This window comes from Paralichthys olivaceus, chromosome 3 (assembly GCF_024713975.1).
Source record: "Paralichthys olivaceus isolate ysfri-2021 chromosome 3, ASM2471397v2, whole genome shotgun sequence".
In the NCBI taxonomy this organism is placed as follows: Eukaryota; Metazoa; Chordata; class Actinopteri; order Pleuronectiformes; family Paralichthyidae; genus Paralichthys; species Paralichthys olivaceus.
Genome location: NC_091095.1, coordinates 14,760,126 through 14,774,768, shown reverse-complemented (window position 1 = coordinate 14,774,768; position 14,643 = coordinate 14,760,126). Strand labels below are relative to the sequence as shown.

Below are 14,643 nucleotides of genomic sequence, written 5' to 3'. Positions count from 1 at the left end.
TGACTTTGTTATCATTATATCATAAATGTTAACACCTTTTTATAAAATGGAGATAACAATATGTAAAATGTTACAATATCCAACAGCTTACGATGTTGATGTTTTTGGCTCTTATTATATCATCAGACAGAACAAGAATTAGAATCAGGAAAAGCTGGAGTCTGAGAAATAAAGACCTTTAAAGGAAAATCCTCTTGAGAAAAAAGCAACAACAGTGTTTCTGTGTGTGTGTGTGTGTGTGTGTGTGTGTGTGTGTGTGTGTGTGTGTGTGTGTGTGTGTGCGTGTTATCTCCTGCCTGCCTGCCTGCCTGCCTGCCTGCCTGCCTGTGTTCTTCTATATATTCATTTTGTCTGCCAGCTGACCTGTCTGTCTGCTCGCCTTTTTTTCTCCAACTGTATTTATCTGTCTATCTGCCTCTCTGGTTCTTTCTCTTTCCGTCTATCCATCTGTGTGTCTATCTAGCTTACGGCCCTGATCCCGCCTGCTCTCCCAGGTTTATGAAATGCGAGCAGCTTAGCAGATGGTGCATATCGTATTCTGGTCGGCTCTGTGTGGGTTTTGCACCACAGACGAAGGCTTACGATACATGTGAGCCTTTAGTCGCGCAGATACAACGACACAGAGGGAGCTCTGTCTGTTAGCGCACAAGAGAAAAGTAAGAGAGAGGAGGAAGACACGGGAGGAACAGACTGAGAAAAATACAAGGGTCTCAGGGATGAAAAATACGCAGAGGGCTGTGGAAAAAAACAAGACAGTACAAATCCAGGAGAGGTATGAGAGTGCAAGATAAACAGTGCACGTGAAAACGTATGATACACCTTTAATGGTTTAGTATAGGTTTGTACAATACGTGCATTGTGGAAATGTTTTAATTGGGTTTAATGTTACATATATTCATGATTTTGTTCCTATATGAAAATTAAGTTTCTTTAAAGTAAATGATGCACAGTTATTAGAGATATTGTGACACTGTCATTTCATGATACGACTTCAATGTATTAACTTTCTATGGGTTTTGAAAGCGTACACTGTGTTTACTGCTTTAGCAAATTATTAATGTGAATAAAATGAGAGAAATAAATTACATGACTCGGGGGGGAAAGACTGAGAGGAAAACAGTGAGAACAATAGATAAGAGGAAACAGCTTTTACTCCTAAATGACTTTAGAAATAAACAACATAAATCCAGCTGTTCAAAAGCACAGACACAACTCCCCTGACTGTAATTACGTAAGAACCCATCAGACAGTTTTCTAACTCTGACTCAGTGTAACACATCACAGTACAGCTCCAAGTAAAGGTTTGATTGGACTCACCATGATGTAGTGCCTCTGCATCTCCGTCTTCTCACTGGCCAGCTTCTCACACTCCAGCTTCAGGCTGCACGAGGACAAAAAAGGACACACAGACACACACACATAAAGATTAAATGTTTTATTTGCATGCATTGAAATGAATTATAATTCCCACAGGGCTTAGATGTGGTGAGGTCAAATTCAGTTTAAGGCTGTGTAAGGATACTGAAAAGTTATTTCTAACCGTACAGTAAGGCTCCACATTACTGCTGACAGTAACACTGAAAAATATATCACCTTCATGGCAGCGAAAGCCAGCAGGGTGTGTCTTTCTCTCTACTGCAGTTCATCACACCTACTGTACCCGTGTGTGGGAGGGTGCCTGGCTGTGTGTGTCATGTGTTCATCCCTTTGTTGATTGAGCTTTGATACCAAGCTCAAACCGAGCATCTGACAAAGAACGGTGGGCTTCAGGTCAGAGCCTTTTTGTTATAGGTTCTTCTTTAGTCTCTGGTCAAGTTCAGGTTATTTTCAAACGGGGTTCAAATTCTTTGCAAAGGTCAATAATGGATTAAATACAGCAAAATCTCTGCAAATGCAAGCTTCTGAAAACACCTCAGTTATGCAGCTAAGGCTTCACTGCATGTACATTATTAACATGTATTGGTTCTGGACTGTTTAAACTCTCCAGTTGAGGTGGGACAGAGTTTTTCTTTTTATCCTTTCTGACACTATCAAAAAAGGTCAAACTATATCAGATTATTATTATAAAGAAAAGATATGGTGTCATGGTCTCTGGCTTGTACACTAATTACAGAACCACTCACAATGAACATGAAAAGATTTGAGTTGGCGTTTGCATCGTTGCGTGTCTGTTATACATAGATCCATCAGTGCAGCAGTAAAGGAGCGTTGCTGCACCCCAGCAGGCTGTGCAGCATGACCACTGAGGTGTGAGCCGGAGGCTGCATGTTTTAACCTATAATGGCTTATCTTTCTCAGCCAAGGTCACCTCTGGTCAGCCATACGATAACGTGACCGTATGTGACCTCTGGGTGTGGAAAAACTGCTGCATTGTATCATTCTCTGTTTGATATGTGACACACTAATAAATTAATTATCCACATCAGTCACACTGAATCAAAGTGTTCGGGAAAGAGTGATTAGCGGAGATGATTCAATTTTAAGATAAGATAAAAAATATATTTGTTTCATTTTATTAACATCACAAGAGAAACTGGAAGTGTCTCTATAAAAAAAGACAGTGACTAGAAAAGAGACATTTGAGGTAAACTTATGAAGAGAAAAAGTTATGATGCTAAGATTTCCCTTATTACAAAAAATGAATACCTCATACAAAAGGTGATGTATCGATTTAGGCAAAGACAGAATTATTTATGAGGGGCTGCAACTCACCATCAGCCCATTGTCGTAATAATGATTAAAGCTCCTCACTTACATGCTGCCAAATTATCTTATTAGTCCATAGATCCAAGAATTTAAAGTCCATTTCTACTGAGCTGAATTACAATGTGATGTTTCTATAATTATAGAGTAGAATATATTGTACTTAAACAATAGAAGAGTATGATTCTTCATTAGATTTACAACTGGAAATTCTTTATTAGAAAGAATTGATGTTTTTGACCATCAACAGTCCCCTTAAATCAAGCTGCACAAGATTTCACACACTCCCAAAATTGTCTTTTCATCAAGATTCATGAATTGTTAGAAATCAACAAAAATGTAGAAAAATGCCCTATAAAGTGAAAAAAACACCCCTTGATTCTGATCCACACCAAGATTTTATGGACTCTTCCCTGACCCACACCACATCCTTCCACAAAGCTGCTTGGTTATCCAACAAACAAGGCCTGTTATGAAACAACATTTGAATTTACAAGATCCAGATCTGCACCAAATTGCACACACTTCTCAATATCAGTCATAAAAACAGGCCTGATCAGTCGCTTACTTTCTGAGAAATCAGAAATCAACTAAAATGAAGAAAATAAAAGTGAGAAAAGAAAATCCTGGATCCACCCACTGATCTGGATCCACTCTAAAATTGAACAAGTTTTGCCTTGGGTCATGCCCTACTCCTCCACAATATTTCATGAAAATCAGTTGAGGAGTTCTTGCTTAATCCTGCTTAAAGCAAATGAACAAATGCTGATGAAAACATTACCTCCTCTGTGGAAGTAAGAACTACAGAGTCGACATCAGTGTATATGAATGTATGTGTGTGTGAGTAACGTGTGCAATGTAATATTTTGTGTGTACCTGTGATACTGGGCTTGGAGGAACTGGAATTCCTCCTTGATGCGGTCCAGAGTTTCCAGGACTGTGAACTTGAAAGACTGGCCAGGCTGCAGGGGGACCTGAGAAAAGATAAAGAGAAGGAGAGAAAGAAAGCATTAAAAACGGACACTGGGGTACACATGTGTGCATGTGCCTGTTCGAGATTGTATGATTTATATCTATATCGCAAAACACTAAAGGGCTTTTATAAAGTTAAAACTTGGGTTTTGGGATCAGATTTTATGTTTGGGTTAGGGTCATGCATTTAGTTCTAATGGTTCGGGTTAGGGTAAGAGGCTGTGGAATGTTAAGAAGTGTTCTCACCACCACAATACTGATAACGTGTGTGTGTGTGTGTTTTTGTGTGTGTGTGTGCGCCAGAGAGCAAGGTAAGGGGAGAAAAAAGCCAGGATGAAAGTGAGAGGGAAGGTCACTTCTCCTTCCCACACATCATAAAGCCTCGTCCTCTCTCTCTCTCTGTTCTCCTCCTCCTCCTAATGACTCTTCCTCCTTCCCTTCACTGCCCCCATCCTTTCTTCCTCTCCTCTGCCTCTCCCTCCGTTCCACATTAGCATCCTCTCCACTCTGCCAGGTTGCTAATGTATTCCAGCCTACAAAGAGCTGAGAAGGGAGGAAACGTCAAATGAATAACTTATAGGGAATCACGGCACCGTCTCTCACCTGCTAAAAGCTAAAGAAGGCCCAACAAAACAAGCACCTCCCAGGGGCCCCCCTCAGCCCTCCCTATCTGTCTAAAGTGATTTCAACAGCCACCCTCCTCCATAATTTTCGTGAAGTTTGAGAAACAAGGGCACCGTGGATGTTTTTTGATGCTGTAGCTGTTTATGTTTGGGAACGGGTCTGGGATAAGTAGAAGTGAATGTGGGTTTTAATGAGATTCTTTTTATTTTCAAATCCTCTGCCTTTCTCCCCCTATTTGTTTTGACTCATTTCTCCTCCACTGTGGGACTCGACCACTGTTAACCTGGAGGATGTAGACGACCAGGTCTCACCAAGAAGATCCTGAGGTCCACACTGTCCCGCCTCAGCGACATCTCGTACGTACCTTTTTTCTCCCTGATACAGTGTATTATTTTGGGTTTGGTTTTTTTCAGTTTTGTGTCTGTTGCGTGTCCACATCATGGACATGGCAACTCTGTAAGTTTTACAGATATTTTCCTGCTGTATATGACTTTAGACTTTATTGTCCCCTGGTTTTCACAGTCATTTCAGTGGAATCAATAAGAAAGGACACATTTCAGCAGAGGAGACCCATCAGACAAAGGCAAACTACCGAACATCACATGAAACAGAAAACATTGAGACAAGTCACAACTCACCACAGAAAAGTATGTATAGGGCTGACTAACTTTTGCTGGTCATTTTACTAGCAGCTGGCAGGAAAAGTTACGCAAAATTGTGAGATATCTTCTGATATTTTCTTCTGATTGAAAATAAGCTGCTATCAGCTTTCAGATGAAGATGCAAAGCTCAACCTTGATTTGAGCTAAGGATGTGATGAAGGATGTGTCATAGTGAGGAAACTGATGGACTTTTCATGCCACTGATGATAATGTAGACAGTTAATTATTTATCTTACAGTAACAAAACATAAAGTATGTTTTAGTGATTCAACTACCAAAGGCAGCTATAAATCCATGTTTCCGCCCCCTTTGTTCATCTGTTCACATAACTGTCTATTCACCTATTCATCCATCCACACTGAGTGGCATGGTGCTGTGACTGAAGTGCAGCTGGGTGGCTATCGGCACGCAGCTATAAGGCTAAAAGACTGCCGGTTTCAATGGCGGGGCTTCATTAGTCTAGACAAGCACAATTCAATTAGATTTCAATTAGTCCAACGGTGGAGGTCAGAGACGCGGTGGGTTCCCCAGTAATTAATCCGGAGCCGAGTTGAGCTGAGCTAAACTGAGCCGAGGCAGGCGTAGCGGGGACATCTAGATGGCTGGATGGGCACAACACACACACACACTCATACACACACAAACCCTCTGGCTGGTGTGGGAAGGAGTGGTGGTGGGGGAGGGGGTGATAGAAGAGGGCGGGGGTGGTGTCTGCCAACAGATCCCCACTGACCTTGATTCACACCACACACACTCAGTGGGGGAGGGAAGGAGGGGGATGAAGGAGGGGTGACAGATAGATAGCGATCTGGCACACGCAGATACACAAACACACACACACACACACATAACCACAAGTACAGTGAGAGGCACACAAACAAATGCACTGAGCCTGCAGATTCCCACTTTAAGGACACACATAGAACACACATGGGAAGGGGTGGAGGGATGGATGGATTGATTGGCAAAAAAAAGGCAGGAGAGAGATAGACCTGACAGACAGAGGGATGGATGGATGGAACGATGGAGGGAGTGATAGACTAGTCTGACATTCTTACAGAGAAATGAAAGAACGAGCAAAGAGACAGATGATAAAAGAGCGGCATCGCCACTGACTGAGAGAGATAGGCGACGATTCATCCGCCTGACACCGAGGGGATGGGAGGAAGACGGAGAGAGAAAGAGAGAGAGAGAGAGAGGGATGGAGTCACGCCGCCTTTGCTTTAGTCAACACAGCCGGGCTGCTCTGCCCTGTGCTCTGTCCGTCCGTCTGTGGCAACACTGCTCCCACCATCTGCTGCCATGAGAGCACAGACCACATACTCATGCGAATGCACACAAACAAAGTGGTGCTGGCAAGTTACATCAGCAGCACAAAGTCACGTGACAAAGCCCATAGTCACAGATCAGGATGGTACAAGCGATTTGCGAGTGATAACCATTGGTGTCAACAGAATGTCCTCTGTAGTGTGCTGTTGGGAATTATTTGAATTATTTCTGTAGAATCCCTTTCTTCTGGTTTGACAGTTTCTTGACTGAGGTTAATGAGCCCTTTAGTTATAAGGAGAAATTCCCTGCCTGTGCTGAGCCCTGCAAATGAGTTTATGCTTTTTAGCAATGGGAGATGGTCTAGCTCAAGGACACTTCAGCAGGTAAGTATAAAACTGAGGGGATAAATGTGCATCCGTCTGCAATGTTTACAAAGATGGAGCCATCAGCAAGTCATGCCGTATGTGCACCAGAGCAAACATTTGTTGTTGTGTGTGTTTGTGTGTGTGTGTGTGTGTGTGTGTGTGTGTGTGTGGGTTAGGGTGTGTGTGTGGGTTAGGGTGTGTGTGTATCCTGGTCTCTTCTGTATTGTGACAGATGGCAGCCCAGACTGTTAGAGGTCCAATAGCACATCATGTAGGACCAAAAACAGCCGACCGCCTCCTGTGTTTAAGTGTGTATGTGTTTGTGGTATGTGTGTGTGGGTGTACGTGTGTACGTGTGTACGTGTGTACGTGTGTACGTGTGTACGTGTGTACGTGTGTACGTGTGTACGTGTGTACGTGTGTACGTGTGTACGTGTGTACGTGTGTACGTGTAGTCAGCATAGGGGATCCTGAAACCCAATACTGATCCGGTTAATCTAGGAGGTGGAGGCTGAGGAGGGGAGTGAGAAGGACAACTTGTGCACAAACACAAACACACACACACACACACACACAAGCAAACACACACACATAAACACCATGTGGGACAGCAGTCAATCACAATTTGGAGGAGCTGGCACGGGCAAGCGGAGAATTAGGAAGGATTATCTATGGGGGGAGGGGGGAGGAGAAGGGAGGAGTGGCGGGTGAAGCCTATTTTACTGGATCACATAACAGAATGGAAGTGGGACCCAGTGGCTACAACCATTACTTGTCTGTCAGTGTCTGTCTTCCTGTGTGTGTGTAGGTTGATCCACCTGTCTGTCCGTCTATGAGACTTGATTACAGACAAGCATTATTGATTTAAAAAAAAGAGATCAATATCAATCAGTGGCAGGAAGATCTGAAGATTTGTAGAGATTATTATAAACTAAGCATAAGCAGCATACTTAAAGATACAGTGTCTGGTTCTCACTGTTCTTTTTCTACTTCCTGTCTGAGTATCAGTTCCGTCTGTGTGTCCCTCACGTGGAAGTCCTCTGTTCAAGCAGCTGCTTGTTTTTCCAGCAGTGGCAGCGGCTGCATGAGAGAGCTGTGTAACTGTGAAACAGATGCAGGTCTGGGAGTGATTGAGAAAGAAATTATTCTATCTGTCTGCTTGTCGTCTATCCGTTTAGCCCCTGGCACACTTTCTACCAACCAACACATGAGTGTTCACACGGAATCAGCAGGCATGCCTACGCATGGACGCATTCATTCAAACAAAAGAGCCATAAACAAAACATTTTCTCTTGCTTCTCTCTGTCACCTCGCTTCATTTTCTCTCCTTTTGTTCTTCACTTCTCCTTCTTTAACCTCCTTTGTTCTTCCTTTTTTTCTGTGTGTGACTGAGACAGGCGCAGACACTGTGATAGCACATGAAATAGTAATTGACTAGTGAAATATTTAGGAAAAAGTCATATGAATATATGAGAAGTGTGGCAGAGGAGTATCAGAGTAGTGTGTGTGTGTGTGTGTGTGTGTGTGTGTGTGTGTGTGTGTGTGTGTGTGTGTGTGTGTGTGTGTGTGTGTGTGTGTGTGTGTGTGAGACTGTAAGAGGACAGTCAGTCATTCAATGCTTGGCGGTGGGCGTGACCAATGCTTGGTGCTGGTCATAACAATCACAGTTTCATGTTTGGGACACACAACATAGTCGTGCTAATGCTAGCTATCAATGCAATGCTACACAGAGGTTCACAGGAAATTAAAAACACAACCAGATGAGCACACGCCAGGTTCACCACCTGGCCCTGTCCCCTCTTACACATTAACATGATTTGATTGGCTCACATCTGAACTTGTGTGTTGGTTTAAACATTATTTCATTGGTTGTTGCCTCAGTGCGAAGACTTGAGCTCTGTGTCGACTTCTCCCCGCAGCGTGAGCAACACAACGCATCAGAAACACAATGCGTCAGTCAGACCGTCAGTCAGTTGGATGGTCAGATGGTCAGTCCACTGCTTAACTAGTCAGTCAATCAGAGAGCTATCCAGTTAATGCTGCAGCTCACCAGTCAGCCACGAAGCGCTGGATTACAAATCAGGGAAAGATTGGCAGCTAAAAGAGACCCTGGACTCCATCCAAGCCTCGCTCTGATCATTTTCTTTTAATGACAAAGAAAAGAACACAACACAGGATTTGGGGATTGAAAATGACTTGTTTTTTCAAATCAGAAAGCAGACGTAATCTGGGTGGCTGCTGATGTCTGAGTAGAAGTTGTTGGCTGATCAGACTTTTTTGCTTGTTCTGTGGGGTCGTCTCACTGCAGCTGTATTGTTGTTACTTGACTTTTTGCCATTTTATGGGGTTGCCTTAGAAATGCAGGATGAAATTAAATGCAAACAAGACGAGGACAAAGAAAAGAAGGGGAGAATGTCATCTGCAGGAGGTGACAGCAACGCGCTGTGCTGTTTGCCGTACATGGATTTCATTACAGCCACAAATGTTGGGGGGGAAACAAACTGCCCAAGAGAGACGCACGGCCAGAAAACAAGACTGGTCCAGTTTATGCGAGAGCAAATAGCACACAGTTGCAAGTACAAAAAAACTCCAGCAATCACATGCACATGAAATTAACTTGCAAATTCCATCCCGTGCACTTTCAATACATAAACACATCAGAATCCAACGTAAAGACACACACAAACAATCTCACTGTGGGCTCTGCACTCATTAACCGAGCATATGTGATTTCTGTGGCCACATATTTGGCATTGGTTTGTTTACTTGGCCGTAAAAATAAAGTGTTACCCTACTCATGGCCAAAGGAGAAGGAAGCCCTCAGCACGCACACACATGCACACACACGCACGTGCACGCACACACACACACACACACACACACACACACACACACACACACACACAGACAGTCAGATGATTGTATATTTTGATTGCCATGATTTTGAAACCGTTTCTTAAACTGTACCACACACACAGGCAGCTCTTGATTCTTTGGCATTTCCCTCTCTCCTCCTGATAAAATCTAAGCAGCTGTTTAGGTGTCATAACACACATATACAAAGCAGAGAGTGACTGAATGATTTTAATGGACAGTGTAATAATGATCATCAGAGCAGTTCTTTATTCAGTATTTCCGCATCTCTGGAACAAAATTAAACACCTTCAGCAACTAAACTCTGCCTCTCATTCTCTTTGGCTCTCTCTCTCTCTCTCTTTATTGTGGGAATGTTGAATAAACGGTCTGTTCTTCATTCTTCAGACTACAGCCACCACAACTATTACAGCTGCGGGAATATTTGTACTATACATAAACACAGCCACACACACACAGCTTTGTGGGTGTACACACAGCCAAAGCTTCCTTTTCTGCAGCTTAAAATGAATGTACAGAGAAACCCAAACCTGTGTGTGTGTGTGTGTGTGTGTGTGTGTGTGCGTGTGCGTGTCTGTGTGTGTGTGTGTGTCACTGGGGTGGGGCAGCCAATCAAGGGCTTGTACATTCACAGCAACAGTCAAGGTCAGACTGGGACAATATTTATTGTTATTGTTGTTAGTGCACACAAAGACACACAAGAAAACCACCATCGCTCTCTCTTCCCCTTTTTCTTCCAGATGCAATCACGCACTTTAACAGCTACACACTCACACACTCGCACTAGTACTTTTACAGGAACACAAAGAGAGATACACACACATACTTGGTGCATACACACAGCAACACATGTACGTACACACAGAGGCACACTTAAGAGCTAATGTACTCTAAAAAGAAATCGCACAAACATCTCAAATATGAGAATACATACATGCATGTGCACACATCTGACTCAGTAAACAAGGCAACACGCACTGTTCATACAAGAATGTATACACTCACACAGCACTGAGGATCAATTTCTGATAATGCTTGCCACAAAAATCTAGTAGAAAAAATAACGCTGCACCAGCCATGAATGTACATTTTATCTATTTATACAGAAGACACTGTTCTCATCAAGTCCAAAGGGATAGAGAGGAGTTAAAAGCAGCAGCATTCAGGGCAGCTCTCACATCTGCAGCTTACATGTAGACGATGGTGTCTGACTGAAACATTAAATCTACTCAGCAGAGAGCAGTCTGTTTACTAGGACTACACAATTAATCATAAAAATCATGATCTCCATTTACACCCATATGCGATCACATTTCTAATTAACAACAACTCTGCTGCATTTTAATTTAATCAGCTGCTCCTACCACCCACTAAATGCTGCATTATCTTTGCTTTCCCTGCAACCAATGACAACACAGTGTTCCCCCACGTAGTGCGGAGAAACAGGAAGCCAGTGAAATATTGTGACCAAGAGAAAAGTGGAGAAAACTCTGTGTTAAGAACATATGAACAATAATTCTCCAGCAGAAACCCCCTCTGATAATGGGAGAGAATCTCAAGTCTCATCTTTTCTGTGCAGCTCTACTGTTTTAGTGGGAACTAGTGTGATGTGTATTCATCTTTTACATGACTGTGACTATTTTTCATCGCAAACAATTCATAATTGTGTTGAATGTCCAACCTTCTAATTGTCCTCTAGTTTCAGATCATGCCACATTGATATAAAAAGCTAACTTGGAATTTTTTCTAAAATGTGCTCCTGATTAAAAATCAATTACTTTTTGATCAAAGGTCTGCTAAGACTGTGTGCAGCAGCAAAAGCAGACTTCAATCACAAATTATCTGACATCTGATATGTTAATGTTAGTGATTGTTTAACACCTTTCTTTTTGTTGGATAATGGTAATCAATAATTCAAAGTTTATTATGTTTGCAGTGCAATGGCTAAAGCATGCATTTTTAAAACTGTGTGAAATTGAAGCCATTAATACAGCCAAAATAAAAAAATATGACAAATATCTGCTATGACTATTTCCTTGAAATATGCGTGATTAAAGTACTTGAAAAGGTACAACGAAAGGGGGCGAGAGGAAGTGTAAGAATAAGTAAGTGAGAAATCCTGATCTGAATTTACAAACACACACATGCATGTGTGCACACACAACTGTTCTTTGCACCCTCACACCTCTACACAGATCACATTTCATAGCAACACCAGAAATAAAGTTCCACTGGCAGCAGAGGGCTGCAGAAGAGGGAGAGAGAGAGAAAAAAGACAGAGGGAGAAAAACAGAAGGGAGAAATAAGGAGTGAGAGACAGAGGCTATCGATTGTCTGGATTTGGCTCAATCTGGGATTGAACTTTATCACAAACACAGAGATCGCAGCAGGAAGCTCTCTGATACGCCTCTAAAGGAGAGAACAGAGGAATGTTCACACTATTCTTCCTTTGCATCTCTCATTCATTTTCATTTCTCTTTCCACCCCCAGCCAAGCCTTTTTAAAGAAGTCGCTCTCTCTCTTTTTTCTCCCTCACGCCTCTTACATCTTTCACTTTCTCCCTTTGTTTTTCACTTCTCTCTTGTTTCGAACGGCGCCTCTCTTCCAGCGGCTGGCTTATTAGCATTCTCTCTGTACATATAATTGATTCCTCATGCCTTCCTCTTGTGAAAATGTCATTCATAATTCTGTGTGATAGCTAGCTGGCTGGCTTGCTGGCTAGTTGGCTGGCTGACTGGCTGGGTGAGTGGTTGGCTGGCTGACGGACTGAGTGGTCACAGACCCAGTTTGTAGCAGATACAAAGAGACTGACAGTAAAATGTGATGATATCAACCGGACTGGGGCCTGTGTGAAACGTATGGCCCGAGTCTGACCAAGCCTAAGCTGCCATTCATCCCGTTCTTTAAACCCTCACTTCATCCTGCCAGGTAAATCAACGGCAGAGTCTCACTGCTGATGACGGGTAGAAGTGAATGGGCCAAAGTGACTTAAAACAGGTATTAAACAGGAAGAACTCATGACCTTTCTTAGTGGTAATGAAAATGAATTAAATTGAACTTAACTATCAATTAAACAGTCAGTGTGTGTGTGTGTGTGTGTGTGTGTTTGCATTTGCTTAGCAACAGAAATCAGCAAATGAACAGCTGACAGGCGTAAAAACACTTCATCACACCTGCACACACACACATTAGTACGATCAGATCTATTCTCTCTCTCACACACACACAAACACACACACACTGCCATGCACACAAACAGTTCTACACACACACTGTGCACACACACCACACACTAATGGACACAAATGTACACATGAGAAGTGCAGATTCAGTTATATGCCACCTACACGGTTAACCCTCAACAAGATTTCAAAGGCCCCTGGTTGCAGCTGACAAAGGTGTTGGTGAGTGTGTGTGTGTGTGTGTGTGTGTGTGTGTGTGTGTGTGTGTGGTCCAGATATTGCTCATGTTGTGGGGAACTAAATCTATTTTAACAGTCTCAATATGGGGACTTGTCTTCTTTAAGATGGTGAAAAATAAGGTTATGGTGAGGTTAAGGTTGGGTTAAGGTTAGCGTTTGGGTTAGACGAGTAGTAACGGTGGTTAAGGTTAGATTAAGTCTCCAGGAAATCAACGCAAGTTAATGTAATGTCCTCTGAAGCCATGGAAACACGACTGTGTGTGTGTGTGTGTGTGTGTACATTACAGGGAATCTCTTATTCCAAACACCCCCCTCCCCTCACATCTCACTCCTCATGTTACAGTACAGTCCCTATATCTAAACAAGAGAGAGAAGAGACAGGATGAAAAATGACGGAAAGACATGAAGACTCAAGCATGGACCAAGGAGCAGAGAGACATGTGAGGAAGAGACCAAGTGAAAGTAAAAAGAGGAAAGACAAGAAAAGAGAAGTAGAGAAGCATGAAGGGAAAGGGAGCAAGAGAGGACATGAGATAGAAGCAACAAGGCAAATTAGAGACATAAAAAGTGACAGAGACCGACATGGAGAGAGATGGAGAGACAGAAGAATAAAAGAGTGAGACGGACAGGAGAAAGAGACATAAGGAGGTACTTACCGGATGCCTGCCCTGAGGGTACATGATCCCAGGAGAGGAGAGGCTGCCAGTCCGTTTGATGGCCAGGTTAGTCCCCTGGCCCTCCACTCCTCTGCCCTCCACCGGTTACACAGTCTAACACACACAGACACACAAACACACACACACACTCTCTATCAGTAAGTCCAGTCTCTGCTCCTCAGCTGGACACAGCAGTCTTCACTTTTCCACCGTCTTTATATTCTTATTGTCTTCTGATGAGAATCTCTGTTGACACACAGCTAAAGAGCTCTCAATCCGTCGGTAGGTTTCTCCAACACTGTAATGATTACACAGAGCACCAGACTTTACCTCCTCCTCCTCCTCCTCCTCCTGCTGCTGCTTCTTCTTTTCCCAGTAAACCAAAGTCTCAGTTTTTCCTCCTCCTCCTCCTTGTCTTCCTCTCAGTGTCTCTCCCTCTTTCCTCACCCTGTGATCAGTCAAGGTCCACACGTAGTGACATGACACAGAGAATGTCATCCAGGCAAGTCCTCTCTCTTCCTCTCTCCTCCTCCTCCTCGTGCCCCCTTCACCCGGCCGTCCAATGGCAGGACACACAAACATAAACACACGCGTCCAAACAGTCTCTGCTTCCTCCTCCTCTGATGCACTGAAGCCTCAACGTTAACTACTGCCGCAGAAAACAGAAGAGGAAGGAGGACAAGAAGAAGATGAAGAAGAAGAAGGAGGGAGGGGTGAAGGGACAGAGAGAGATAAGGAGAGAGAGAGAGCTTTGTTTTTAATCTAAATGTGGAGGGGAAAAAACGCAGGAAGAGAGGAAAGCAGGAAAGAACAGCAGGTCAGTGGAGGATCCAGCGGGCTTTTCAGCAGCAAGCCCTAGACTGTAATATATTGTGCCTGTTGGCTTCAACACAAACATGACAGGCTGCTAAAGCTCCTCTTAAGGTAGAACTGAGTAGATAGAGACACCCAGTCACACTCAAAGAGAGAGAGAGAGAGGCAGAGAGAGAGAGAGAGAGGCAGAGAGAGAGAGAGAGGCAGAGGGAGGATGGAGGGAGGGAGGAGAGAGAGAGGCAGAGGGAGGATGGAGATGGATCTCTTTTCAACTGTGGTCAGAC

At 43.3% G+C, this 14,643-nt stretch overlaps 1 protein-coding gene across 4 annotated transcripts in view; it reads right to left on the bottom strand.

The window, feature by feature from the left end:
• The window catches only part of tle2b (TLE family member 2, transcriptional corepressor b), a 76,160-nt gene extending 61,740 nt beyond the window's left edge, over window positions 1–14,420 (bottom strand). For 3 of the 4 annotated variants that reach the window (XM_069522131.1, XM_069522134.1, XM_069522133.1), the window contains exons 1-4: window positions 13,877–14,420; window positions 13,547–13,660; window positions 3,580–3,677; window positions 1,318–1,381 (exon numbers count right to left, since the gene is read on the bottom strand). In XM_069522131.1, coding sequence (XP_069378232.1) covers window positions 1,318–1,381; window positions 3,580–3,677; window positions 13,547–13,570 — 186 coding nt within the window. In that variant the 5' untranslated portion in view covers window positions 13,571–13,660; window positions 13,877–14,420. Of the gene's footprint in view, window positions 1–1,317; window positions 1,382–3,579; window positions 3,678–13,546; window positions 13,717–13,876 lie in introns of those variants that run through there. The other variant, XM_069522132.1, reaches the window with a different exon arrangement.
• Between the last annotated feature and the right edge of the window lie 223 nt (window positions 14,421–14,643).